Consider the following 27,395-nt stretch of genomic DNA (forward strand, 5'->3'; position numbering starts at 1 on the left):
ATCTAATATTGTCCAAGTAGGAACAGCAATGACTCAAGAACATGCTCTTTATTTAACACGGGACTATAGTAGGCTGCCTGTTCTAACTGTGCAGCCTGTATATTTAGTGTGTGGTTGTGTCTAAGTCTGTGTCTCAGTGTATCTGTGTGTACAGCTCCTGCTCCTCACTGGCTCGGCGCGTGTGGAACCGCTGCCACTGAATTTCAAACACGAGACTTTCCCGTGCAACTTGTACTTTGAGGAGATTTTGAAGTCGGCGGAATTTTTGAGTCATCGATGTAACTGAAACTGAAAATACCCTAGTTTGCTCCTCTCTCTCCCTTCCCTCTCGCTCTTTCTCTCCTTATTCCTGCCTCTCTCTCCCTCTGTTTCTCCCCCTCTCTATGTTGCTTCTTTCTTTCTCCCTTACTCCCTCCATCCTCTCTCTCTTTCTCTTCCTCTTCTCTCTCTCACTCCCTCTCATTCACTTACTCCTTTCTCTCTCTCTGTCTATGCCCCATTCTATCTTTCTCCCTCTACCCCTCCAACTCTCCTTCTCTCACTCTCCCCCTCCCTCTTTTTGTCCTCTCTATCTTAGTCCTCTCTCTCTGCCTCTCCTTTCCTCTCTCTCTGTTTCTCTCTCTATCTCCCTCCTTCCCTCTCTCTGTCTCTCACACTTTCTGTCACCCTCTCTCTCCCAATCTTCATCCTCTGTCTCTCTCATTCCCTCTCTGTCTCTCTCTCCCTCGCTCTCTCTCCCTTTCCCTCTCTTCTTCTACCTCCCTCCTTCTCTCCTGTTCACTTGACTTCACTTTTCTGCTTTGGTTTTTGTTGTGAACCGTCAGTAGGCAGAGGGTGGAGCACTTTTTGGGAGTACAGAAGCTGGCAGCTCCCTCAGGCCTCCTCTGAGTCACATCGTAATTTATATTTCTAGAAAAATGTGTTAGCTATCTGTGTATGGGCTAAATCCTCGCAAGATGTACTCAATTTTACAAAAATCCAGCAATCATACATTCACTTGTCCCTCTTGGATATAATAAAGAAACAAACTGATAATAGCAAGTGAAAGTGAACATTTGACAAAACACAGATTAAGTTTATTTAGAACACAGGCAGCTCTGTGTACTTTACAACAGGGCTACTGAACTATGGAACAAAATACAATCAAAGTCATATTCTGCAATCATATTCTTGATCATTATTTGACACAAATGGATGTGATATCGCGGCATTTACAACAATAAATGCATTTTGAACTATATGCGTACTATATGCATTAATGACTTGAGGACAGGTCAGTGAGCTTGCACATTTGTTGACCTGGTTTATGGTTAATATCTATAATTCAAACAAAACTGGCACAAAGTTCAACGTCTTCTCTGTCAGCATAAATGAACTTCCCTTCTTTACACAAAATTCAGTGGTGAAGATCTGACAATATCCAAATCTCATGGTATGATATCATTTTGGTATGAACCTCATGGGACGATATTGCAATATTGTGGGAACGCTTACACTAATATAAGGCATTTTTCCATGATACCTTTTCTACAATGCAAAATACCAGTGTATCTTAAGGATAATTGTGATATGAAGAGCCTGGTGGAGTAGTAAAAAAGAATGTCCAAACTAAACTAAACCTTTTAATTACATTGCTATTGTATAGTTTTAACACTTTCTTGTTTTTTGAATAAGGCCCAACTTTTGTTGTGCTCTACAAACAAACTTCCCCTTGCCCGTCCAATAAAACTGTGTAGTAAAGTTTATATTTGAGTTTTTTTGTCACCATCAGAAAACACGTGAATCACAGGCTGTGTTCTGCAGCGTACCACCTGCTGTTGTAGGTGTTGTAGCACAGCTCTGTTCCTCTGAAGTCTTTTAGCCTGGAATGGACTTTATTTTTGATGAATTTGTGGAACTTTTCTCAGTGTCATTTTGCCAAGTGAGTCCTCCTTGTATTTCCCCAGGATACAGACACAGCACAGCACAGTAGTAGCTAACGCTACTACTGTGCTGTTGTTCGTCTGTCTCCTTTTCTCCGTTAGTGCTTGTGGTCTGGAAATGCATCTGGGACTTAAAAGCAGCGGGGGCATGCAGTGTCTCTGCTCAGCTTTCCTCTTTATCCATTCTTCCTTCTTCGCAAATGCCGCCATCCATGTGTCGCTGTTTTGTTGTTGTTAACACAAAAGCGTGTAGCATGCAGTCCTATTGGCTCAAACCGCGGCTCTGACAGGTATACATGACATGGTATAAGGATCATAGTATGTGTTGTCATATTGGTTTTTTGTTTTTTTTACTGATACAAACTCAAAACTATTATCTTGGGCACAAATACATGTCATATTACCAAAAAGAGACCACAGCAATATCGAGGCAATTTTGCTACCGCAATATCACGATGTCGCCCATACAGAATTAATAATGCTTGCACAAAGCTTTCACCAGAATTTAATCGAATATGTTGAATCAAAAATGCATGTGTAATTGAGAATATTAGGCACTGTTGGCAAGATCCTTATTTTCAGTTAAGAATTCCCATACACCTGAAGCATGGAAACCAATCAAAAGGTTAAATACAAAAAATTCATAGAGTGAGTAAAATTGAATGGACTGAAGAGGAGGAATGGTAATGGTCTGAGCACAGGCTGATGTTGTATGTCCTGGTGCATTAGAAGCCTCAAATTAGCAGCATGCTAAATTCCACACATCAGTGACCAGAGACTTGTGCTGCTCCAGCACTGAGTCTGCGGCTGTCTTCTTCACCTTGTCATCCATGTCAGAGAAAAATACAAATATTACGCAGAATATTAGCATTTAGACAAACTAATCTTGAAAAGCAGGTGGGTTCATCTTAACAGGATTTTCCATTTATGTACACTTTTGTTTGTATTTTGTTGTTCTGATGCTGCTGTTGTATATATTTTCAACCTCTAAATATTTTATTTTATTTTTAAGCATATCTTTTTTAACTTCGTGCATGCCCTTATTTGTATTTGTATTTATTCAGTGTGTTTTATGTTGCACTTTATCACCGCAGTAAGTTCCTAGTTTGTGAACTGTGTTCACAGACGATGGCAATAAAAGTCTTCTGATTCTGATTTGTATTATTGGACCATGAAAGTTTGAGAAACACATTATTAGATTATCAAATATTTAGCATTAGTCTTATAAATAGCTTCTCCAAACACCTAAAACATCTGACATGCCCTGATTTACCGCACAGTCTCACTTAGTGTAACTCTCACTCTAACCCTCACACATTCCACGTAGGCAGAGAGGGTCAAGTGGCTTGTCCAAGGACACAACAACAGCATCGTTTGGCAGTAACAGGAGTTTAATACTATCCTAAATGTATCTGAGCTGCTGCTCTAATGAAATAGCAGAATTACTTTTTACATTAAATAATATTGTCAAATATGTCAATATAATGTATCGAAATAAATCTGGCCATTAAATAATAATAATAAAATAAATTTACTACATGTCCACAACACACTTGAAGCGTGCGTACAATACACCAGCCTCATGCCGTCAAATCAGGATCTTTTCTTTCAAGTTGCCGTCGCCACTGCAAAATGTAATTAAGCAGAACAAGGTCCGAGGGGGTTATTTTTCCACTCAATCAGCAGCAAATTCTGAAACGACCAAATCCCTGACGCCTGACTCCCCATTCGTCAGGAGGAGGGAGTGATGGAGCGGGTGGAGGGGGCTGGAAAATAATATTAATCTGTGTCTTCAAGTATCACTTAAAGAACCCAAATATGGATGACTGAGAGTTAAAAGTGCTTAAAAACCTGTGTTATGGAGCTTTACACTCCCACCCTCTTTTAAGAAATTTATATTTTAATTATTATTATTATTTTCCCATGGACAAAAAAATAAGAGCAGAAGCAGGTATTTAAATCTGTCCAACTTGCTCTTAGCTCTCACAAACCTTCTGGCGTATTAGTAGTATTCACATGCATGATATTTTGTCCACATGCAAAGCTTAACTTTTTCAGACTTACAAGAGAAATGTTGGGCAATGCAGCTTAAAGAGTTTGAGGTCAGTTATATATGTGGTAATTAGTGACTATAATGTGAGGAGAACCTCTAAGAACTGTACTTACAACTTCAAAATACATTTTTATATGCTTATCCGGGGCCAGGTTGCAGAGGCACCAGTCAAAGCAGGGACTCCCGAGCTTCCCTCACCCCCCAGACACTTCCGCCAGTTCCTCTGTTGGGACCCTCAGGCTGGGCTCGTCGTGGAGGAGCAGCGTGTGACTGAGCTCCTCACCCTATCTCTAAGGGAGCACCCAGCCACCCTGCGGAGGAAAGTTATTTTGACCCCTTGCATTTGTGATCTTGTCCTTTCAGTCATTACCCAAAGCATTGCTTTTTGACTCACCTCCTTCTTTAACATGATTAATAGTTTCAGAAATATATTTTTACTTTAATGCCTTTTTCTCATTAGTGCCAATAACTGAATGTAACCGAAAACTATTGTAATCATGTGACAGCATGAGGGAGGTGTCATGGAGATGGCTTGAAAAGTCGACTAAAAGTTGATATTTCCTGCCTAAATGAGACGATCCATAGTGTGATCAGACTTGACAGGTGGCGACAGCTTGTAGATTTGTGTTGCGCTGTACTGGAACACGCCCACACTGCAAATGCATAGAGCTTGTCACTTTGGCTGATGAGGATCCAATATTGGAGCTAATTTAGCCAGCCTCCTCATACCATCATCATCATCATCGTAGCCATGTCTTCATCTTTATGTATGTCGTTATGATTTGAATGAATGCAAATCACGGTGAGGACTGACAGGACCAGGATTGCAGCATGATCAGGGCAGTTTCATATTTAGTAGAAAAGTGGGGATATATTTTGCCAAACAAACTATTTTTTTCTTTGAGGGAAAAAAAAAAAAAAAAAAAAACATGGGTCCTTTCCCCATGGTTCTTTATCCTGCTAGAGCCACAACATCTAATCTAATGGTTAAGTTGAGTTTCAGTTTTGAGATTTGGCAGGATCTGAATTTGGAGTACTCAGATCAGGAATAGTTTTAGTCATTCTGCTTTTTGATAAGATGATCATCTTTCAAACCAAAATATCAGTTGACAACATTGGCCATCAGGACCAATGCTTTTTGTAATTCATTGTAAATCACCATTATTATTGTTATCAGTAAAAGCAACATTTGATTTAAACATGTTTACTTAATTTACTTAAGGGTTAGTGAATGTGCACTGTCCCATTCAGTTTTATAGAAAAATCATAACTTTATGGTAACAGTGAGTTTTTGTATGCTAATATGCATTTGCAACACGACGCAGAACTAATTTGCTCACATCTTTAACCACTCTCCCTTGTATTTTTGAAATTGCCATAGACCAGTGGCTGTATGTATATTCTGATGCATCCTATTAGACAATAAAAGTCCTTGTGCTAGAGTTTGGAAGGTCAAACGGTAAACGAGGCTTTGATATGCCCAAGGAAATGTTCAATCAGAAGCCTTTGTAATAACATTCATTGTGCTCCTCTCCTTGCCCGGCCCTGTCTCCCTCTCTCCGCAGCATAATTCCCCTGGTTTTGCGTCTATAAATATGGACAGGCAAGACGTATAATTTCTAATGAGAAAATATATCCCTTTGGATTGAAGGCTGGGGCTGCTCCTGTTTGTTGGGAGGAGAGATGACACCCCGGGCTGTTTTGACAGAGAAAGGGGGGTAGTAGTAGTGGGGCTGGTAAGAGCGGCCTGCCTAGGTCATTGCACATTTACAAATTAGCATTTCAATCATCCAGGTACATGGCCAGTCAAGCACAAAATATACATGTTTTTCTAATTCACACCACATAAAGATAAACAATATAATGGTAGTGATGCTGAAAGGAGACCTATTTATTCCATTGGAGCAAAATGAATGCAACCCTACTGTCATATTCAACCCATATCAGAGCCAAACTCCTGCTTTGTGTAATAATGGTTATTAGCAGATGAAGAGCAGATGTGTGTTTATTTGGCCGACGTGATGTGACATTTGAATAACTGTTCTGCTCTGTCTGATGGGCATTCTAATAAGCCTAGGCAAACAGCACTCTCCTCTCTCCTCCTTTCTAGCCTCATCTCAGGGGCATTAATATTAAAAAGCAGCCATCTTCAGAAGCAGCTTGCGTTTTGTTGAGTCGGCTCGCGGCCTATACCTGAGACTGTAGAGGAAGCGCTGTACAAATGAGGATCTCCTAGCTGCCCTGTTTGACCTCTCTGTTATATTTTCATGTTCAGGACTATTTTAGATTCTTGTTTATATGGGTCTGAATTGGTTGACGTGCATGCATATTACCGCTGCGTGGCTTATGGGAGATTCATCCAGCTTTGACATATATCTACAGCAGTTCTAGCCTTCGTCTTTTGGGTGCAATTTCCTCTCTTTCCTGTAGGACCCATTTCTGTGACACAAACGGAGGTGTTTATGTGCTCCGTTTTACATAGCGGGCGCTCCCCCTCGCAGCTGCGCTCTCTCCGGGTACCCGCGCTCCCGATCCCTGTGTGGTGCAGACGCTCAACACGCAGTGACAAATGGCAATTATATTTGTGTGTTCTTCATGAATCCATCAAACACTGGCCTTTTAAAAATGTTCCCCAGATATTTGAGGCTGTCAGCCACTACGAGACACTGGGACCAAATTGGGATGCTGCTTAGACAGTCAAGAAGCACTCAGCCCCTAGTTTCCCTTGTGATATGTGTGACAGCGTGTGTAGAGAAAGCATGTTTTATTCAACTACAAATGTACACTGGCAACAGTTGTTGATGGGCTGGAAATAGGGCGCTTACAAGTCCAATTTGAAATGTGTATGTGTCCGGCTCTGGCTGCAAACACGTGTTTTAATGCAAACTGTCAGGCTCACCGCTCAGTTATCAGCTCTAGAGCAGTAGGGAGCACCCCAGGCCACCACAAACTGCACGAGCAGCTGATTCGGACTAAAAATAAACTAATTGGAACTTGTTTTGATCAAATGCTTTTTCATTGTCACTTTTCACTCGCTGTTTTTGTATGCAGTAGGGCTGGTACATGTTAGTTAGTTAGTTAGTTTGTTTATTCAGACACACACAGAAAAATAAATAAAACATTGTCACAGTCACATACATAGAATTTGTTCATTGTGACTGAAAGGCATAGGCTGAAGCTAAGCTTATTTATGCCTGCCTAATTCCACATATAAAGAATAATATACAGTATACAATACAGAAGAAATACATTTGTTTTTATATATTTACGGTTACCTCTGGATTTATATTTGTATATATAATAATCATTAGTAGTCCTTTTTTATCATGATCATAGGTGTTATTTTTAATCATCAACATATTATTATTATTACTATTTTGTTTTCCTATTACATAATTCATATTATGTAGTAGACAAAGTTTATACTATATTCTTTAATATTCAGTTCAGTTGTCATAGTAACAGTTATACTATTGCTCTATATTTTTTCTAGAATTTTTAATTTATAAATTGTTTTATTATTAGGCATGGGATGATATTGAAATTTGGTGTCATGACTATCATGGCCAAAAATAACTGTGATTATTATTATTAAAACTGCTGACAGTTTTTAAATATTTTGGATATGAATCATTATAATTTTAATATCATGAATAAGTTCCATATTTAAACTGCTGTTATAGTATTGTACTTTGTTAAAAGTGAAAACAACAGTGATCTAGAAGAAGACATCATGGAGTATTTTTTTTTCTACACATTCTGGTCATATAATGGCAATTTTTTGCTGGCGATCGTCATGTTTATATAAAATGTTCCATGAATGAATATTGTCTATTAGTGTTGTCCCATCCCTTCATATGATATCAAAATGTGTGCTACAATTACAAAATTACCACATAACATGACCACATAACATTAAAAAATAGGTTTCTAAAACTGCAACATCATTCACCTTGTAGGGTTTAACAAAATTGTTGAGTTAACCAACAGAAATTTATAAAGTCAGACTGTGACAAGTAGGCCAGGCAAGGCAGGGCAAGTTTATTTGTATAGCACAATTTGTAAGATTCGTAAGATTTGCATGCTTTATAGAATAAGAAAGACATTAAAATCACAATACAAACAAATCAAAACATAAATAATCATCATAAAATTAACATTAAAAAGAGAAGATTGCAGAATTAAGACCTTTCAGTCATCTGTACAGCTGAACAGAACCGTTTTGAGCCTGGATTTAAATATTGTCAAAGTAGAGGCCTGTCCCACATCTTTCAGGAAGACTGTTCGAGGTTTTAGCTGTGTAAAACTGAAATGCTGATTTTCCATGTTTAGTCCTGACTCTGGGCACCAGCAGGAGGCTGGACCCTGAGGTCCTCAGAGTGTGAGATGGTTCATATGGCACTAACATGTTGGAGATGTACTTTGTTACTAGGCCATGGAGAAACAAAAGTAAACTTTATGAAATCCAGCCTTCTGAAGTTAATGTAGCATAAACTGCAAGATAGAGGTTTACTTTTTTTCGAGTATATATTAAATTCTCACAATTAGTATTTTTCAGTTCATATACTGTGACTTGAATATGAATCACAATTATCCGTATTATCTTTCTAGTACACTATAATAAAATGCTTTTGAGAAAGGTAGTTTTGAATGAATGCGCTGGTAAATTACGTTTGGCATTGTTCTGTTTCTATTTAGCACACTCCAGTCAATTGATTATACAGTAAAAGTGGCTGAGTTTTATGAGGACTGACTTAATTCAGCTTTTCTCATTATTTCTTCATTTGTCTGCTGGTGGCTCTACTGTCTGTCATTGCCATCCCTGACAGTATCACCATTATTATGATCAATGATTATGAATATTACCCCATTGTGACCATTTGTCTTTGTCAACGTGTTCATCAGGATAAAAATAAGTCTGCAACTGCTTGGCCCATCCATCCAGGGAGCTGCCACACTTCTCCGCGTCACGGCCTCTGTCCTCGGTCTAAGTAGCGGTTTCCTAATAACTATTTATGCTGTTCAATTGAAGACTACACTTTCACTGTAATTATGCCCTTCAGTAGACTCTGGCCTTTTGGAGCACAATTCTAACAGTTTGTGTGCATGTGTGGCCAGGACTGGGCCAAAAGGAAGACACAGATGTTGTATAATATCCTTAACTGTATAAAACTGGTAAATAAAAAGTAAAAATAAATAGGTCTCAATGGTTTTGGAAGAAAAATTGACGTATAAATCGGAATATATGTGTACTTTATATCTTCTTAAAATTGGGATTCAGTATTTTACAATTTTACAGGAGAGAAAACAGAAATATTAACTGTTAAAACAAGCACAAGCTTTTCAGAACATGTTTCTCACATTTTGTTGTTTTATGTTAAAATGTAGTTTCGTCTCTTTCTCTTCTTCAGGGCATTTGTGAAGTATAAAGGTCACTTAATACCCATATTGAGACTGGGCGACAGTAGCTCATTTGGTAGTGTGTTTGTTCACTGATACAAAGGTTGTTGTTTTGAATCCCACTCTCAACATAAACCGCATTGCTAAAGTGGTCAGATCCACTAATCCACAGGTTGCTGGTGCAATTCCAACTCCCACAGATGATTGCTGTCGTTATGTCCTTGGGCAAGACACTTAACTTATCTTGCCCCCAGGGTCTGTGTACACGGGTGTATGAATGTGTGTGTGAATGGGTGAGTGTTTTCTTGATGAAAAGCGATTGAAGTGTCTTGAAGGTGGAAAAATGCTATATAAAAATGCAACCATTTACTGTATATTAAGCATTCTTTTAATTTATAATATTGTTACTTTCTATGTTTTAGGGCAACAAAGTGTTATTTTTTTATTCCAATGTATGGTCCAGGCTTGGGGGAATTTTGAATTTAGGGGGCCCGCCTTATCTATAAACACTGGGCGATGCATCCCATATGAGTTTGTTGACATCCTTAGAATCAGTGTTTGTTAGTTTCAAAGTGAATTTGAAATTTCATAAGTATATGACTAAAAATGTCAGTCATGAAATTGATTGTGATTCATGATTTATTACCACTCGTGTATTAATTTGTTCATTGACATTTCAGTCTTTTTGTCACTTCTCCTGGATGTATTTAAAATGTGTACTTTATAAATCTAAAACCTGCACATAATGATTTTTGTTATACTGGTATGGATTGTACAAACATCATGTATTGGACATTGGGACATTTTATTGTAATGTTAAGAATGAACTGATAGTCTTATAATGTAATTGTAATGAAATGTGTGTTTTAATGTGTGTCCACCTGCCCAGGGACTGCAGATGGAAAGTAGCAGTAGCTAAATCTGGTACAAATCATATTTGTATCTGGTCCCTGGTATAAAAAGAATACAGAAATAAAGAAATGGAATAGCAAGTGGAAAGAAAATCACAATTCCATATTTTGTCTCAAATGGTGCAGCCCTAATTTTCAAAGAGATTTGTGTATGATATAGTTTATGGATCTCCTTGTTAGCAGATGTCAGTCTCTCAACACATTGTCATGGCAAGGCTTTTGTTTTCAAAGCTTAATCCAGTCTGCTTTTAAATCGCTGCATAATGAATTCGATCTGGAGGTAGCTGGTTGTCTAATTCAAATGGCATGGTGCTCTGATCCCTTAAGTCTATATTTGTTTATTGAAGCCGCATGCAGAAGAGTGAAGTGAGGGCTGCTGCCTTTTTAATTGCTTTGTTTTAGATCCTGGTCCATGTCTGGCCTCTCCCAGACTGATGTGCTGAGAAAGGCCCATTCACACACTAGTCCATTCTAGTTGATGCTCTTACATTTGTTGTCAAGCAGACAAAACCCAGATAGCTGCTGTAGTTTGAAGTTCTTTTTATGTCTTTAAAATATAGTAATCCGTTCGTTTGCTGGTTTAGAAAGGTCAGTACGCAGAGTGAAATGGGGATGAACAGTGAGGAGAAACATTCAGCAAATTATGCCCTTGGTCATTGTGTGGAACAAACTCATGTCCTTTTATTTAGATTGTTAAAATAAATGAAAAGAACAACAAATACAAGCAATAGACCAATAACAAATCATTTGGTGTGAACCAGATACTGGGGTTTGGGCTGGACAATGTGGTAATAAAAATCAAATTGTGAGCTCATCACCGTCATCTATTTTTTTGGTGGAAGTGCCACATCATGATTCACAAATTTTCAATTGAAGGCAACTTTATGCTCAAACACACTTTTCCCAGGCATCCAACTTTTGGTCAGCTTTATTAAGGCCCTGAGTGAGTGGCATTTGGATTTAACCACTTGAAGTTGACATGAATTGTGATAAAATTGAAATTGTGATCTGGCCCACCCATAACTGGGGTTTTTCAATGGATTATGTACTATTTCAATTGGGGAAAAAGTTCCAGTTGATCCTGTTTATATATAACCATCAGTGATATTCAGACTTTTGAATCAATGAAAGGACCACATTTGACCATTGTTTTGTCACATTTATGACACTTGCACACGCACACACACACACACACACACCCCCACACCCACACACACACACACACACCCCCACCCACCCGCGCGCACACACACACATGAAACTAAACTAAATCTGGACTATACCAGCTCTAAGTAAACCAGGGCTAGGTCAGAATCAAGTCTACGTGGGGACTAAACCAAGATCAAACCAGGACCAAACCAAGACGAGTGTGGACACAGATGTAGCTTTTGATTTGGATGTGAATTCCTCTTATGAATCACCTTCCCAAATTTCTGACAGTATTCTAACTCCTTGGTACATTTATCAAGGTTTCCCATCTGTTTAAGGTATATAGCCAAAGTATGGAATTCCGAATAGGAACAGTTAACAGAGTCAGACTTTAAAAAGAATGAATAATTCAAATGTGAAGTTGCTCTTGCATTGGCGGCGCGTGCAGGATCCAGGGCTGTGATCTGGAGTGAAGGTAATGTCGAGGAGTCCCAGTAGAGCTGAATGTGCAGAGAAATGCCACCTCCTTTCCTCACTCACTTCTTCCTTATCAGACAGGTCGGTGCTGTCTCCCAGTGTCTGAGGCTGTCAAAAAGACTAGTTCAGGCCATCTCCGAAGCTTCAACACAGGAGTGGATCATTACGCTAGCAGACAGCAGCGGTTTTGTATACGCACACTATCACAGGATCCTCTTCTCTATTCTCTGCATTAATCTCGCATTCCTGGTTCTTAACTCACCTGCGTCTTAGCTTCATAAATGTGACTGCTGCCTACAGGGCTGGCTTTTTTGCTTCTCTCACACAAAACGTCCACATCTCCTCTTCTTTTGGTTGTTCCCGATTGAAATGCCAAATAATCGATATTCTTGATGAGAAGTTGTGAGATAGGACTTGCTGAGAATTTTGTTTCCAGGTTCACTTTGTAAGAACAGCTGCACTGACTAATATGTGGAGTTCCATTGAGGTTGCAGACAAAGTTTAAAATTTTAGTTGAAAAAGTAAATCATTTTATTATTTCATGTTTCTTTTGCAGTTCAGCCTCGATCTGAATGCCAGACGTCGACAGAATCTGCCCAGAAAGATGAGACCCAAGACCAAAATGAGTTTCACCAAAACAGTGTCGACTCGGCCACCTTGAGTAATGGCAACGGGATGCACTCCGGACAGAATGGGACGGGAGGCGGGTGTACATGTAGCTGTGGGGCCAATGTTAGCCGAAATGGCACAGTGGCAGGTAGGCATGGGATAATTAACAATATTTATCATTTGATCATATTTGTGGTACATTTTGCATTGCACTGCAACAAAGATATATGTCATCAAACCACCAGATTGTGCCAGAAAAAGCCACTAATGCATGATGCTCTTTTCTAGTTTTTTCAATTATAAAAATGTGCAATTCTCAGTGTATTCCATTAAACGAGAAAACAGTAATACAAATTATGTTTGTAATATTATGATAAAGTAACTATAGGTTGTAGTCCAAGGAGGTTCAGCTGGTCTTCTGTTAATTAGTTTGAATAGATACCTTTTTTTTTTTTTAGACCAAAGTTTAGTTTGTTGTTAGACCTGACAGCTGCTCACTAGTGTTCCTGATCCTGAAGATAGCGTCAAAATCAGCTGACCAGACTCATGATGTGATGTGATTGCATGGCCACTCTGAGGAAGTGAATAGAGAGCACCATAGTCTCAGTGTAAACTACTTGTGTTTAAACTAGTCGTTTAAACAAGTAGCTTATTCATTGATGATCTTCTTCTTCTTCTTCTTCTTCTTCTTCTTCTTCTTCTTCTTCTTCTTCTTCTTCTTCTTCTTCTTCTTCTTCTTCTTCTTCTTCTTCTTCTTCTTCTTCTTCTTCTTCTTCTTCTTCTTCTTCTTCTTCTTCTTCTTATTATTATTATTATTATTATTATTATTATTATTATTATTATTATTATTATTATTATTAGCCATAATATCCATGACATTTTTAAATGGTCAGGAATTGTAATCATTTTTGTGATTATTATTTTGGCTGGTTAATCCTAACACAAAATTTCAATACCGTCCCATGTCCAGGAGCTCGGACAGCAATGGTGCACTCCTCCACCATGACAGAACAGCCCCGCCCTTCCTCTGGCTCTGTGTCCCACAAGATGCACAAGAAGCTCCGGTCCAGTTTGTCGGTCAATAGTGACAGCAGCCGCCGCAGCAAGTCCAGTTCAAGCAGCTCCCAGAAGCCTCCCCTACCTGAAGGTATATGAGGGAACTACTATGTTACAATATTGTTAGTATTTATTTAAAGGTATTATTTTTTTAACAAAAGATAATCAAAAGATCAATAAAATAATAATTTAAAAATTACATAACACAATGTAAAGTAGAATACAAAAAAAGTAAAAAAAAAAAAATATAATAAAAAAAAAAACACCTCAAAAGCAAAGATTTAAAAGGGGTGCCCAAAGTGTGGCCCTTAGGAAGCAAAACCAGTCTATTCCATTAAAAAAACACAATAATTAAAGTTGAATCATAAACCTCATGAATGTATTGTTTAATGCAACATACAGTTAGGTTTGGCCCTTGGTATGTTAATATGTATTCATTTGGCCCATCAAGGAAAAAAAGTTTGGCCACCCCTGATTTCTACGTAAAAAAATAGTTGAAGACAAAACCAAAGCTATGCCACTGCTCTGCCACAGCCCTCTCCCCACCACTCAACTGTCACAAAACTAACCTCCACATCTGACGTCTACATAGAGGTCTTATTATAATCCGACACTTTCTATGAAGCTTTGAATTTCAAATGTAGTTTAAGAGCCATAGGTTAGCCCTTTATACATTATCTATGTGTTTAATTTGTAGCGTATTGATGACACAGGTCTACCTTCTCTCACCTTTTAATGACGTTAGAACATGACCTCTCATATTTATCACTCCTGTCAGACCAATGACAACTCCGGCAACTCATAGGACTTTTATTTGCCTTAACAACAAGTCAAATGGAGCGTTTGCAATGCAGGGAGGCCGTCACTTTGTCAGGTGCAAGGCTGAGGTGAGTCCAGTAATGAAGGTGGTTGGCTGGGCTCTGTGTTGGGGAGGTAGGTGTGACCATCTAACGAGTCCAGAGAGCACAGGGGGCCTATTAAAAGTCATGTTGGGCCCTCGAGTGGCCCTCACACCTCTGTGGGCCCCTCTGACGTGCCCATATCCCGTCAGCACCACCCTGGCTATCATTAACACGGCCTCGGCATCTCTGTTTGACGAGATACCTGTGGTCTGTTGTTCAGTTTGTGTACACGTATTCTCTGATGTGGTGGTTCTGCTCGACGTTTTAGAGAAGAAGGCACTTGCTTTTGCTTACTCTTGTTTTTAGTCAAAAGTTAATGCACCACATTGCCATACATAAAGCTTTATTCCACTTGAAATATGCATAAATCGAGGAATACCCAAACAGAGTGGTTACGTTAATATTCCAGACATATTGTTTTGAACATCTTAATTTATAAAGAACAGAGGAGCGAGAGTGCAAAAAAACAACTGCTAAACAAGTCTGTCTCATTACAGCTTTTGTCTTTCTATTTGCAGACAGCACCTCTCCAAATCAATATGTTCACTCTCAACTGTTTATTTCCCCCCGGAAAACAGCCAAGCTGTTGTGTTTGAATGTTTACACGGATTAACATAATCTGTTTGCCTGTGAAATTAGCCTCCTAAACAGCCCCTGAACACTGGAAATAAAAGGCATAAGCTAGCAGGGGTTAGCTCAGGGGATTGGGCAGATCTCTGTGTTTCTTGGCACAGGCTGCTGGCACCAGAGCCTGGCTGTGATAACACCAGGCTGCTTTGTTTTAATTGTGTGTAATCACATTCATCCGTGGTGTAAACTATAGAGCAAATACACATGCACAATTAGCCTTGTCTAATAATGAGCTGAGTGAGTTCTGGCAGGAGTTTGTGTCTTATTGATTATACAGCGCTCTGACAGTGCATGTAGTGGACTTGACTGCAGTCCACTGCAGGCTCTGTATGCGCTCTGACCATTTCCTTGGCCACCAAGGCTTTGGCTGATCAATCTCTCTGTGTGTTGATGTCTGGCTGTCTTGCACTTTCTGTGCTCTTTGTGAGTTGGACTGTTTTGCACAGCTTGCTGCTCCGAGGCCCATCCAGCTTGTTTTGTGTCTTTTTTGATGTTAGCTTTCCAGATGTCTCAAACTATTTCCTCAGAGGCGCCGGACTGTTTTTGGCCCTGGATCTCATGGACTTCATAGTGACGCTGACATTAAACAGCAGCAGTGTCAGCCGCTGTGCTGTGTGCTGCTTGGATTCACTCTGTCTCTCCTTCTGTCCATCTGTCCATCTTCCTCTGTTTTCTGCTGCAGATGTGCCTTGTGTCCAGCTCTCTTGTGTACAGTGTACTGCCCCCCGCTCCTCTCCTTCTCCCCGGCATTTCTAAGATCCACAGTAATCACTGCTGTTGAATTATACATCCAAGTGAATAGCGGAGCCGGCCGGCTGCTGTTTAATGCCTATGTACTGTGTTTAGATGGTGTTGGCAGTCGACTGTAACATTGTGAATGCTGCCATGGCTATGCCCTCTGGGCCCTCAAACTTTGTTATTCTGAACTTTGAGGTTTTGTGCTCAGAGCTGCCCGGGCACTGTTCATTATTCCCATTGGCATTTTGTAGACGTTCAGATGGCGGTACACAGCAGAAAGAGAGTGAAGTTTTATAACTCAGTCGCCATCTTGAAACAACTCCTAAATCAGCTTTAGTGTGATCTGACTGTGAGTTCAAGCAAGATGTTGAGAAAGTTAGATTAATTGTAATGCATCCCCCATCACCGCAGTGTTACGGCCTCTGATAAGGATAATAAGATGCATTCAAACTTGAGGCAGGCTCCCTGACTCCCTGACACATACACTGGCTCGTTTCATGTTCCCTATCTGTCTTGTTTGTATCACAGGCAGCGGGTGCTTCTGGTCAGTGCCGCAGCCCTGAGCATTGAAAAAGCAGGAAAAAAAATGTTCTCCACTTTGATTAATCAAACATGAGCATCCAGCAGTCCTCTGTACTGCTTTAGCGCGGCATCCTCCAACTGGCCTCCTTCACTTTCCCTCTAACCCAATCAGTAACAGCGCTCTGACAGCTCCAGATGGGCTGATGAAAGTTATGCAAATGCTCCCTGTTTGTAATGCTATTTTTCTGCATCGGCCCAAATCATGTCTTTAATGCACAGACCAGAGGCGGCAACTTAGGGGGCTTCAAGGAGATAGGTTAGCTCTGAGAGAGGGATATTGAGACAAATACCAAATACACCAGTGCTTTGATATATTTGGTATTTGTCTGAAACATGTAAACAGAACAGTGGTTTTTGAGATTAATCAGTTTGAAACCTTTACTATTATGAACAACTCCTGGATGAATCAGAGTATTTCTCAGTGCAACCACATATATCATAAGTTGGGTGAAGTGTCTTGCCCCAAAACATAACAGCAATATGTTGTTTAAAGATCAGGGTTTGAACCACCAACTCTGGGCTTTGTGGATTTGCAAAAAAAATAAAAAATAAAAAATCTGTAAAAACTGTTTTGACAAAGCATATAAAAATTCAGTGGCATGCCTCAGAGATGAGGAGTGGGGAGGTCAGATGTTAATGAGTGGTGTGAGCCTGATAAGCATTAAGGCCCTATTTGCCAGAGACACTCTCGGACTGTGCTAATCATTTTAGTGTGATCATGCGGGCAGTTTGCATGATAATGTCACAATTATTTAACATGCCGCTAATCACTGCAGCAGGACCGGAATCAGTTCTTTGAATTTCTCTGATTTCTCTTAACCCCCTGCCTTCGCTCAACACAACTGCACTTTTTGTACATAATTATATTGTGATGTGTTCAGAGTTGAGCTGCCAAAAATTCTTCTAAATTTTAGTCAACTCTCACAGTATTGTTACTTTGAAATAATATCCCCCAAGAGGATGTCAAAATGAGTAATCCAAATAATTACTCAAGTAAAACTAAATAACTTAAGTAAATGGTTAGGTTTAGGGGGTAGGGGTCAGGTATTTGGTAGTTACTGTTTGTTGTATTATTAAGTACGTCTTTGCTAAAAGTGGGTATTCTCAAGAGTTGCCAAGTCATTTGTAATAAAGATATAATGTACATATGAATATGTGATGAATATGTGATTTGAAAATGTGGCCAATTTAAATCAAATCTTGTATTATTTTCTATAACACTCAAACTATGTAAATCATATGGGTAACAAAGTAAAAAAGTAATTCATTGTTTTAAAGTATTTGTGGGTTTTGGATAAAAAATAGGATTGTTACCACAGTAATTAGCAATTTAAAACAGAATATCATATTATTTTAAGTCCCCAAAAAAGTCCCCAAAATGTTTGCTTTTAACAGGAAGATGAAACCATTGAGTAGGATAATATAACCTACATTGTGTGTGTTTTTTTTTGTTGTTTTTTTTGTTATTTCTGTGCAGACTGCTGCGTGCACTGCATCCTGGCTTGTCTGTTCTGTGAGTTCCTGACCCTGTGTAACATGGTGGTGGCCCAGGCCTCCTGTGGCACGTGCACTTCAGAGGCATGCTGCTGCTGCTGCCATGGCGACGACCTGGGCGATGACTGTAACTGCCCCTGTGACATGGACTGTGGCATCATGGATGCCTGCTGCGAGTCCTCCGACTGCCTGGAGATCTGCATGGAGTGCTGTGGAATCTGCTTCCCTACATAGACATAGACTACAGATAGGACAATGAGGAGAATGGAAGTCTGGTCACTTACACAACAAAGTGAAGAGGCTTATCAAAAGTGACAAAAACAATGTGGACTGAAGATGGACTAAAGATTCTGTGCTTCTCAAACACAGCAGATGGACTAAAAATCCACAAAACTAGACTATATTTCCCATGATAATAAGGCCTGGCGTAATAAAACTAATGTTGAAAATATTGCAATAAATGCTGTTATTGACCAACACAATCTCTTAAAGCAGGATAATCCCAGTAAACTTTTTTAATTAACAATTTGATTAAAAGAAAAAAAAAAAAAGGCTCTGTGCACAACAGCACCCACCCAGTGGACAGGGAGCTGCGAATAGATGTCAGATAGTTTGTGTCTCAATGTTAATGTTAATGCTAATTTTGAGACATAATAAATATTAAAACACACCACAAACGGAAGTATTCTACATAAGAAAATGATTGGGTAGTCTTAATTTTAATGAATTTTAATTTTAATAGGTTATTTATTTTATGTTTTCCAATTGTAATAAAGGTTTAATAGAGACACAGTGAGCTAGCTAGCCTGCTGCTGTGCACAGACCCTGTTGCAATAAATGAATGCCAGAATGGAACACTTTAGTACTAGTGTTAGTATTTATGAGTTATAGAAGTGACATATTCTACAGCTAAGTCTCAATAGTGATTGTTCCATCTTTTATAATATTCAATGATAAATCAGTATTTTAATATAGTAATTATAGTGACAGACCTTATAATAATTAGAACTATGCTGACCTCCTAGAAACCCAAAGCCTCATTAAGCAACATGCTACTAATACCAAACATACACTGCCTGGCCAAAAAAAAGTCGCCACATGGATTTAACTAAGCAAATAGGTACAAGCCTCCGCCAGTTGGTCAGGTCTAGGTTCAGCAACAGTCTGTGCTCAAAGAATGAGATCAGCTGACCACCTGAATATACTGAGTGACCAGGTTATTCTATCAATGGATTTTTACTTCCCTGATGGTGCGGGCATATTCCAAGATGATAATGCCAGGATTCACCGAGTCAAATTGTGAAAGAGCATGAGATTTTCACACATGGATTGGCTACCACAGAGTCCAGACCTTAACACTATTGAGAATCTTTGGGATGTGCTGGAGAAGGCTTTGTGCAGAGGTCAGACTCCATCATCAATGCAACATCTTGGTGAAAAATGAATGCAACGTTGGATGGAAATCAATCTTGTGACATTGCAGAAGCTTATCAAAACAATGCCACAGCGAATGCGTGCTGTAATCAAAGCTAAAGGCGGAACAACCAAATATTGGTGTGGCCTTTTTTTATTTGGTGGCGACTTTTTTTTGTCCAGGCAGTGTACAATCACAATGATATTGATGATGATACATCGTATGTGACACAATATCAGTATGCTGTACCGGCAGTGAGTAATGAATCACCAACCATCTGGTTAGAGGGTCTCCTTTCTGAAGTAGTGGAGTTCTATCCTTTAACGTTCTGGAAAAAAACTAAAGTATGATGAGGTCTGCCTTATGGCGTAAGACTGAAAATGATATAGACAGCATAGAGAGAAAACAAATAGAGAAGCATGTTTTCAGTTTGTGAAAAAAGTATTTCTTTTAAATAGTTATGTTTAACAGAAAATCTAATTATATTGTAAATGTTTTGGTTTTGTATTTGTAGGTCTGATATGTACACTTAACATAGCCTACTCATCCTTTTCACTTTAATGGATCTTTCACTTGAAGATGACTTTACAACACTGTAGGTTTATAGAGCTTGGGAAATGTTTAGACCACCTGTTATAAAGCAGGAACTTGCTTCCATTTTATAAACAATTTAAATTGGGTTAAGAGTAAAATAATTTCATGTGTATCAAGTAATAAAAAACTTAGATGTGTAATGCTGTTTTTATGACTGCTGGGCTAATACTTTTCCTGAGCTCTGTATGTGATACTTAGATGAAATCATATGCAATAGAATAGATATTATCTTAAACAATCTGTTATAGCACTGTAGAACAAACTTGTGAAATTTCAATCAGGGCAAAGTAGAAAAGTCTCACTTTTTTCTTGAATACTTTCATTAAAGTCTTGTATAGGATTTTGGAATATTTGTTTATTTTAGGGTAGTTTTACACAGTTGTTAACAGTTAAAGACCGGATATAGGTATGAGCGACCGTAGATATGTACAATTGATATACTGCAGTGATATCACGCTGGGGGGGACTGAATGAATGTCTATGACTGAATGTTCAGAAGTTACTCAAAGCACACAGTAGTGAACAGTGCCAAAAAATTTTCAAGATAATCTGAAAACTCATGAAAAAAATACAAAATTGATTTAAACAACACATTTTCAGAATCATGTGATCAATATAAACATGCATGGTCCAATTTAGGTGTTTGACACAAAAATTGAAAGTCACCATCTGAAAAACCTTTGCAAGCTAGCTAGCTGGGCCTTGTTTAAGAGTACAAAGTAAGATCACCAGTTGTACTTCCAATTTAGTAGTTTATGGCCAGATTGTGCTGAAATAAAGCTGAGATTAAAGTCTAACTTGAGTAATAGAGCTTCAGACTGAGCAGTGCCTTCAGTTAGGCAACTCAAGGCACTGGGGATGTTGATGTCATCAGCTGCAAAATATCAGCATGAGTACTTACAGTAGGAATGAAACCATTATCAGGTTAATCTCTTCTTAGGAACCATGATATTTGAAGTAAAAACTGCACTCAAAACATGTCAATGAAAATATGACTAATTCATCTCACTCTAAATCAATTGTCAAACTGGAAAATAATGCAAAATGTTTTACAACAAATCAAATATTACACATGATAAATGAACTTGTATGTATACTTGTGACTTGCTGGACTCTGTAACTGAGGCTGTGATAGGAATGGTTAGTTGCTTCATAAGGAGATTTGGCCATGACTCATTCAGAGGAAGCAGAGAGTGTCACATTGTACATGAGTTGTTTCCTGTTCCGCCTTGTGATCCTCTTTTTATTGTAATGATTCTATTTTGAATACTGGACTCATTAACTGATACTGTCCACTCCTGTTACTAACCCATCTACTGTCATATACACATATCATATACACTCTTTGCTAGGAAATCTGCTTTTTATTATAGGCTCGGGAGATAGAATAGGCTCCACTCATGATGTGCTGAACAGTCAACCTCATTTTCTGTTTTGTTAACCCACGTTTCACTGGTTATAATGGTTCAAACAGATAATGTGAAGACTTGATCCAAAAGAACAATTATAGACATTTCTACAGTTTATGACCTGGTTATTATAATGTTATTCAGAGACTCAATGTTTCTAGATTTAAAAAAATGTAAAAAAAAAAATGTGTACATTACAATAAAAAAAAAAAATTAAAAATCTAAATAAATGAAATTTGAAGAACAGGAGTGTGTTTTCTTTTACATATATTAAGTGGAAAAAGATTAAGAGATATTTTTTAGACCAGTGTACACAGACACTGGGGGCGAGGTGGGTTCATTGTTAGGCCCAAAGACACAACGACAGGATTCATCTGTGGGAGCTGGAATCGTATCGTATCTTACTGCTCAACCAATGATGTTTATGTTGAGAGTGGGATTCGAACTGCCAACCTTTGGATCAGAGGACCAACTGCGCTACGTCACCCCAGTCAAATGAAAAAAAAAAAAGATGATTGATGAACAAGTGCCCTAACCACACCTTCACAATCGCAATCACATCTGGCATATCTGAACATGTCTTTCCCTTGCTTCACCTCTGCCACCCTGTACACATTCTACTCGTATAAATACATTTAAAAACAACTCCCCTGTCCCTCCGGTCTGTAATCTATACGGCGTGCTGTTCACCTGGCTGCACCATTATCCCGACACCATCCCCAGACCTCCACTGCAAAAAAAGGTCTCAGAGAGCACGGACCCCCTGTCGTGGCGAACAGCAGTCTGACCTTCAACCTACACCACCCCCCGTTAACCCCTCAATTAACCCCCGTATACCCCCCACCCAACCCCACCCGCACCTATCTTTACTTCCTTTTATCATTTTCTGCCTGGATACACCTTGGCCACTGGAAATTACCATCTTATTTCACTAATGCGTTTGGAAAAATATCAGCCGTCCCCGAAAGTCTGTAATCACTGAGGAGTTGGAACTTTTTTTTTTTTTTATTTCTTATACTTTTCACTTTATTCCTTCAACATGTGCACGGTGGAGAGTTGGGAATATTAAAATGTTCAGGTAGAGTGTGCGGTGACCTTTTCACAATGTCGCCCACCTCTCCACTCGTCCAATCAGACCCCCTCTGATCAGTCACTGTGCAGCGGATTGTAATGTCTCTATTAGGGCGGCCTCATTGTTTCTGTTTGGTGCTCCTGTGATCTCAAGGTCATTTGTCTTTACCATATTTAATACATGAGAGTGGGTCGAGGCTCCGGTGGTCCGTTTTGTCACAGCACCAGCTTTTCTGAGGGGAAATAGGTTTGGAGTTAGAAACAAGATGGAAAGACCTGACACCAAATTTTGAAACGTGTGTGTGTTGTGAATAGAATACACATTTTGGAAGTAAGAAATCAGGAGTTGTAAATGGTAAATGGTTACAGTTTTATATAGCGCTTTTTCACATTCAAGGCATTCAAAGCACTTTACATCAAGGAACCACTCACCCATTCATGCACGCACTCAGGCAAGGTGGGTTAAGTGTCTTGTACACAACAACAAGTATCAGCGATATTTATGTTGAGAGCAGGATTCAAACGGCCATCCCTCGGATCAGGTGAACTGAGCTACTGTAAGCAATTCTTGTAAAAGACCATCTAATTTGAAAATAACACTATTGCGTAATGGGCAGAGGAAGCATAAAAATGAAGTATGAGCAATCTTTCTTGGTACTGAAGTAAAACCATCTTAATAATAGTAATAGTATTAGTACACAGAGTTTAATCCTTTCCTATCAGTTAATATTTTTGAAAATGACATTATTTTGTATTATATTATATTATATTCTTAATTATCATTGTGGTATAATAAAAGATAGTATTGAGGTAAGCAGGTAGGTTTTCACAAGCGGTTTTTATGAAAGACAAGACTAAATACTAAATAACTTTGCACTAATATTAATTATCATATTGAATGTAAGTTTAAGTTTGTAACCTTTTCTACTAACTTCAAACTCTCACTATTTAAAAAGGCAAATCTGCATGGTCTCTCATAATCTCAAATCTCTCATAACCGCTACTGTCTAAAATGAACCCTCAGTGATGTTTTGGGCTTACGTGTCTTTAATTGTAATCGTAATTAGATGTAATTACCTTGTTTACTTACTACATATTACAGTAATAATCTCTCTCCCACTCACCCATGCTTCCTGCAGAGTTTCTAGTCTCTGAGTCACAAATGAAGTGGTTTATATGAAAAACCAGATGGCCACATTATTGCCAGCGCCCCTGTCCCCTCCTGTTCACAGTTGTTGTATGTTTAGTGGCCATAATACGACTAATTAAACAGGACAAGAGGGGTGTCTGTAATGTGCAACCTGCTTTTATTCACCATCTGTTTATTTCATACATGTAACATCAATGCAGCTTTTGATCAACAGCAGAAAATAAGACAGAACGAGTCCCCCACCCATGCACCCATACAGTGTGTAATAGCCGTCATTAGCAGGCTGTTAGCATGGAGGTGATTCACTTTGATACATTTCATATGTTTAGAATAGTATTATGAATCATACACGTAATTGCCTTCATTATGACATGTGCCAGATTGGATTGTCAACATGGTTCTGCTTAGGGGTTTAATGCAGCTTATGCAGACTGCTCTAGTGCAACAAGTCTGATAATACAATAGCCAGAAATATAGTCCAGATGTCTGTATAATTGATATATCAATTCAACATACTGTAATAATTGGGGATATGTTTATTAAAAGTTCCATATCACGCTATTTTCTGTTCTATGTTACAATGTTGTTTCCTCATCAAAAACATGCCCAGAGTTCTGTTTTGTTTCATTCACACGTTTAAGACACAAACCCCTCCATATTTCTTAAAACAGACCTATTATGCAACATTGACTTTTCAGAGCTTTTAACCATATTATAGTTGTTACCTTCTCATTTAACCTCTCAAAGTTGTTTTTGGAGTGATTCATGCATGTTTGAGCTATCTTTAATCGTTTATTTTCAAGAATACGTACTGTCGATCTATCCCCATTTTCACTGCCACCGGCACTGGCATCCACTGTGACTTACACACTTTTACAGACATTCTTGAGTTTTATTTTCTTAATCAGTGATACACAAAATCTGCTCCTCACTAGTGTGATCTGCAGCTATCCATCGGAGGGGCCGACAGCTACACGGCTCTTTGTTGTGATGGTGTTTTTTATTTAAGTCGTTTTAGATGAATATGTGATTTTGTCATGAGGCACGCATTATCTGCCTCTTTTGTTGTCTCCCTGTGTGTTCTCCCCCTTCCGCACCTGTCTGAGTCCGGAGCGGGGTGGAGTTGCTGGCTCCTCCTGCGCGCACCTGGAGCGCATCAGCGCAATCACCTCCACCTGCTGCGGAGCTTAAGATGGACGAGCTTCAGACACTCGGTGACAGACCGTCCGCGTGTCAACGTGACTACTCTTGCTTCGTTTTTACATTCTGTTATTTTGACTTTTTCGATGCTAATTGGAATTTTTGCTACTCTCCAGATTCCTGCTCTCCCACTCGTTCCTGCTCCTGACTCCGCACCCCAGCTCCGGTACAGTCCAACCTTTGCCTTCGCCTCCTGTCTTGTCTTGGTCTCCGGCTTGCTTCCCGTCTGCTGCCCTGGCCCCCGCTCTCTGGACTACTCCTGCTCGGCTTGCCCTGGTCTCGTCCCGATCCTGTCCTCGCTCTGGTCCTGGCTTTCCCATCCCCGCTCTGCACTACGCCCGTCTGGTCTGCCTCCCGCTCCCTGTGTGTCATTAATGAACTATTGACTCATATTTCTGCACAAATTGTGAATAAACACTGTGAACTTGCCCCGAGTCTGAACTCCTTGGTCCGCACCTGCACCTGCCATTACAACAGAACGGTCTGGCCATTATGGACCAAGCGGACTCAGGACCGGACCAGTCGCTGCGCCAGGCGTTTTCCCACCACGGTGTGATCATTGGGCAGCACAACCAATCCATTCGGACCTTGCTGGATTATAACCAAACTCTGACTCAACAAGTATCTCAGCTCACTAACCAGGTCGCCGCGCTGCTCACCACTACGCCTGCAGTTCCTCCTGCCACCTCTGCTGCCGCCGGGACCGCGGCGCCACCACACCCTCCAGAGTCGAGGGGCGCGGACCCCGAGCCGTATTCAGGTCAGCCCAGCCTTTTTCGGGGGTTCCTGTTTCACTGTATGTTCGTATTCCAGCAGTGCCCCACCCGTTTTAGTTCTCAAAAATACATTACATCTGTGGATTACTCCGGGGAAGGGCTCTCCAGTGGGCAGAGGCACGGCTCTCGTACACACCTGTGGACAATTTGAACTTTAATGACTTTGTTTCCGTTTTTAAATTAGTGTTTGATCACCCCCACTACCAGGCCAATGCTGCTGCCCGCCTGTTAAGCCTCGCCCAGGGGTCTAGGTCCGTCGCGGATTACACCATCGAGTTCTGGACACTCGCCGCAGAGGTCAACTGGACCGATAGTGCATCGCGGGCAGCTTTTCTGAGGGGACTTATCGAACGCTTAAAGGACGAGCTGGTTTCCCGCGACGAGCCAGCCGATTTAAGCGCCCTCGTTTCCTTGACAAATAGGATCGATAATCGGCTTCGGGCGCGCCGGAGGGAGAGTCGCCAGTCCCCGGCCCGGCCTGAGCCACGCTCTGTGCCGTCTTCCCCTGAAGAACCTATGCAATTGGACCGGACCCTCCGATCGGCCGAGGAGCATCGACGGCGCCGACTGCGGCTGGATGCTACCCTGTGTGTGCGCTCGGACACTTTACCTGTCTCAGCCCTCGTCGATTCCGGGGCGGAAGAGGATTTTATGGATGTACAATTAGCAGAACAACTCGGCATTAAGCTGGAGGTCCTGGAACAGCCTCTCAACGCCCAGGCTCTTAATGGACGTTTCCTGGCTCGTGTTACACACATCACGGAACCCGTGACGGTGGTTTTATCCAGCAACCATCGTGAGACCTGGCGTTTTCATGTTCTCTCCACCACCTCCTTTCCGCTGGTTTTGGGTTACCCCTGGTTGCGTGCACATAACCCTGTTTTTGATTGGGCCAGAGGAAAGATTTCAGGCTGGAGCCCCCTGTGTCATGCCCAGTGCCTTCAGTCTGCCTTGACCCCCGCGGGGGAGGTCAGCCCCGTCTCTGATCCGTCCCCGGACGTCACAAACCTCTCCTCTGTCCTGGCGGAGTACCACGATCTCCAGGAGGTTTTTAGTAAGAGTCGAGCACTTTCTCTACCCCCTCACCGCCCGTACGATTGCGCGATTGATCTCTTGCCCTGCCGACTCTATAATCTGTCCAAGTCTGAACGCGAAACCATGGAGGAGTATATACGAGGGTCCTTGGCTGCTGATATTATTCGTCCGTCTTCCTCCCCGGTGGGCGCGAGATTTTTCTTTGTGGCCAAGAAGGACAAGTCCTCGCATCCCTGCATCGATTACCGGGGCCTCAACAACATTACAGTTAAAAATAAATAAATTCCAGGTGCTGCAACGCCTCTTGGAGAATAAACTCTACATTAAAGCTGAGAAGTGTGAATTCCATGCTGAGGAGGTCAGTTTTTTGGGGGTTCATTGTGGGGCGGGGCCAGGTCAGGGCCGATCCAGAGAAGATCCAGGCAGTCACCGATTGGCCGGTTCCCACCACTCGCAAGCAGCTCCAGCGGTTCATCGGCTTTGCCAACTTTTACAGACGGTTCATTAAAGATTTTAGTCGAGTCATATCACCCCTTACTAAACTCACCTCTCCCTCGTTACAGTTCTCCTGGTCTCCGGAAGCGCAATCCGCCTTTGTCAAGCTCAAGAAACCGTTTACCTCCACCCCCATCCTCCACCAACCTGACCCCTTGCGCCAATTCATTGTGGAGGTGGATGCGTCGGACACAGGGGTGGGGGCCGTCCTGTCCCAACGGTTTGACCCTCATAACCGCCTTTTTCCCTGTGCCTTCTTCTCACCTCCAGCGCTGTCGCAGGATCTGGAGGAAGACCAGGATCGCACTCCTCTGAGCGGGAGCACGCA

The 27,395-nt window shown here is 40.5% G+C and overlaps 1 protein-coding gene across 1 annotated transcript in view; it reads left to right on the forward strand.

The window, feature by feature from the left end:
- Positions 1-21,523, forward strand: part of mdfic (MyoD family inhibitor domain containing) — a 33,201-nt gene extending 11,678 nt beyond the window's left edge. Inside the window, exons 4-6 of the mRNA XM_055231733.1 lie at positions 12,469-12,669; positions 13,492-13,668; positions 17,907-21,523. Of these exons, the coding sequence (XP_055087708.1) occupies positions 12,469-12,669; positions 13,492-13,668; positions 17,907-18,157 (629 nt within the window). The 3' untranslated portion in view covers positions 18,158-21,523. The remainder of the gene's footprint in view (positions 1-12,468; positions 12,670-13,491; positions 13,669-17,906) is intronic.
- The last annotated feature ends 5,872 nt before the right edge of the window (positions 21,524-27,395 follow it).

Source organism: Periophthalmus magnuspinnatus, chromosome 23 (genome assembly GCF_009829125.3).
Source record: "Periophthalmus magnuspinnatus isolate fPerMag1 chromosome 23, fPerMag1.2.pri, whole genome shotgun sequence".
Classification (NCBI taxonomy): domain Eukaryota; kingdom Metazoa; phylum Chordata; class Actinopteri; order Gobiiformes; family Gobiidae; genus Periophthalmus; species Periophthalmus magnuspinnatus.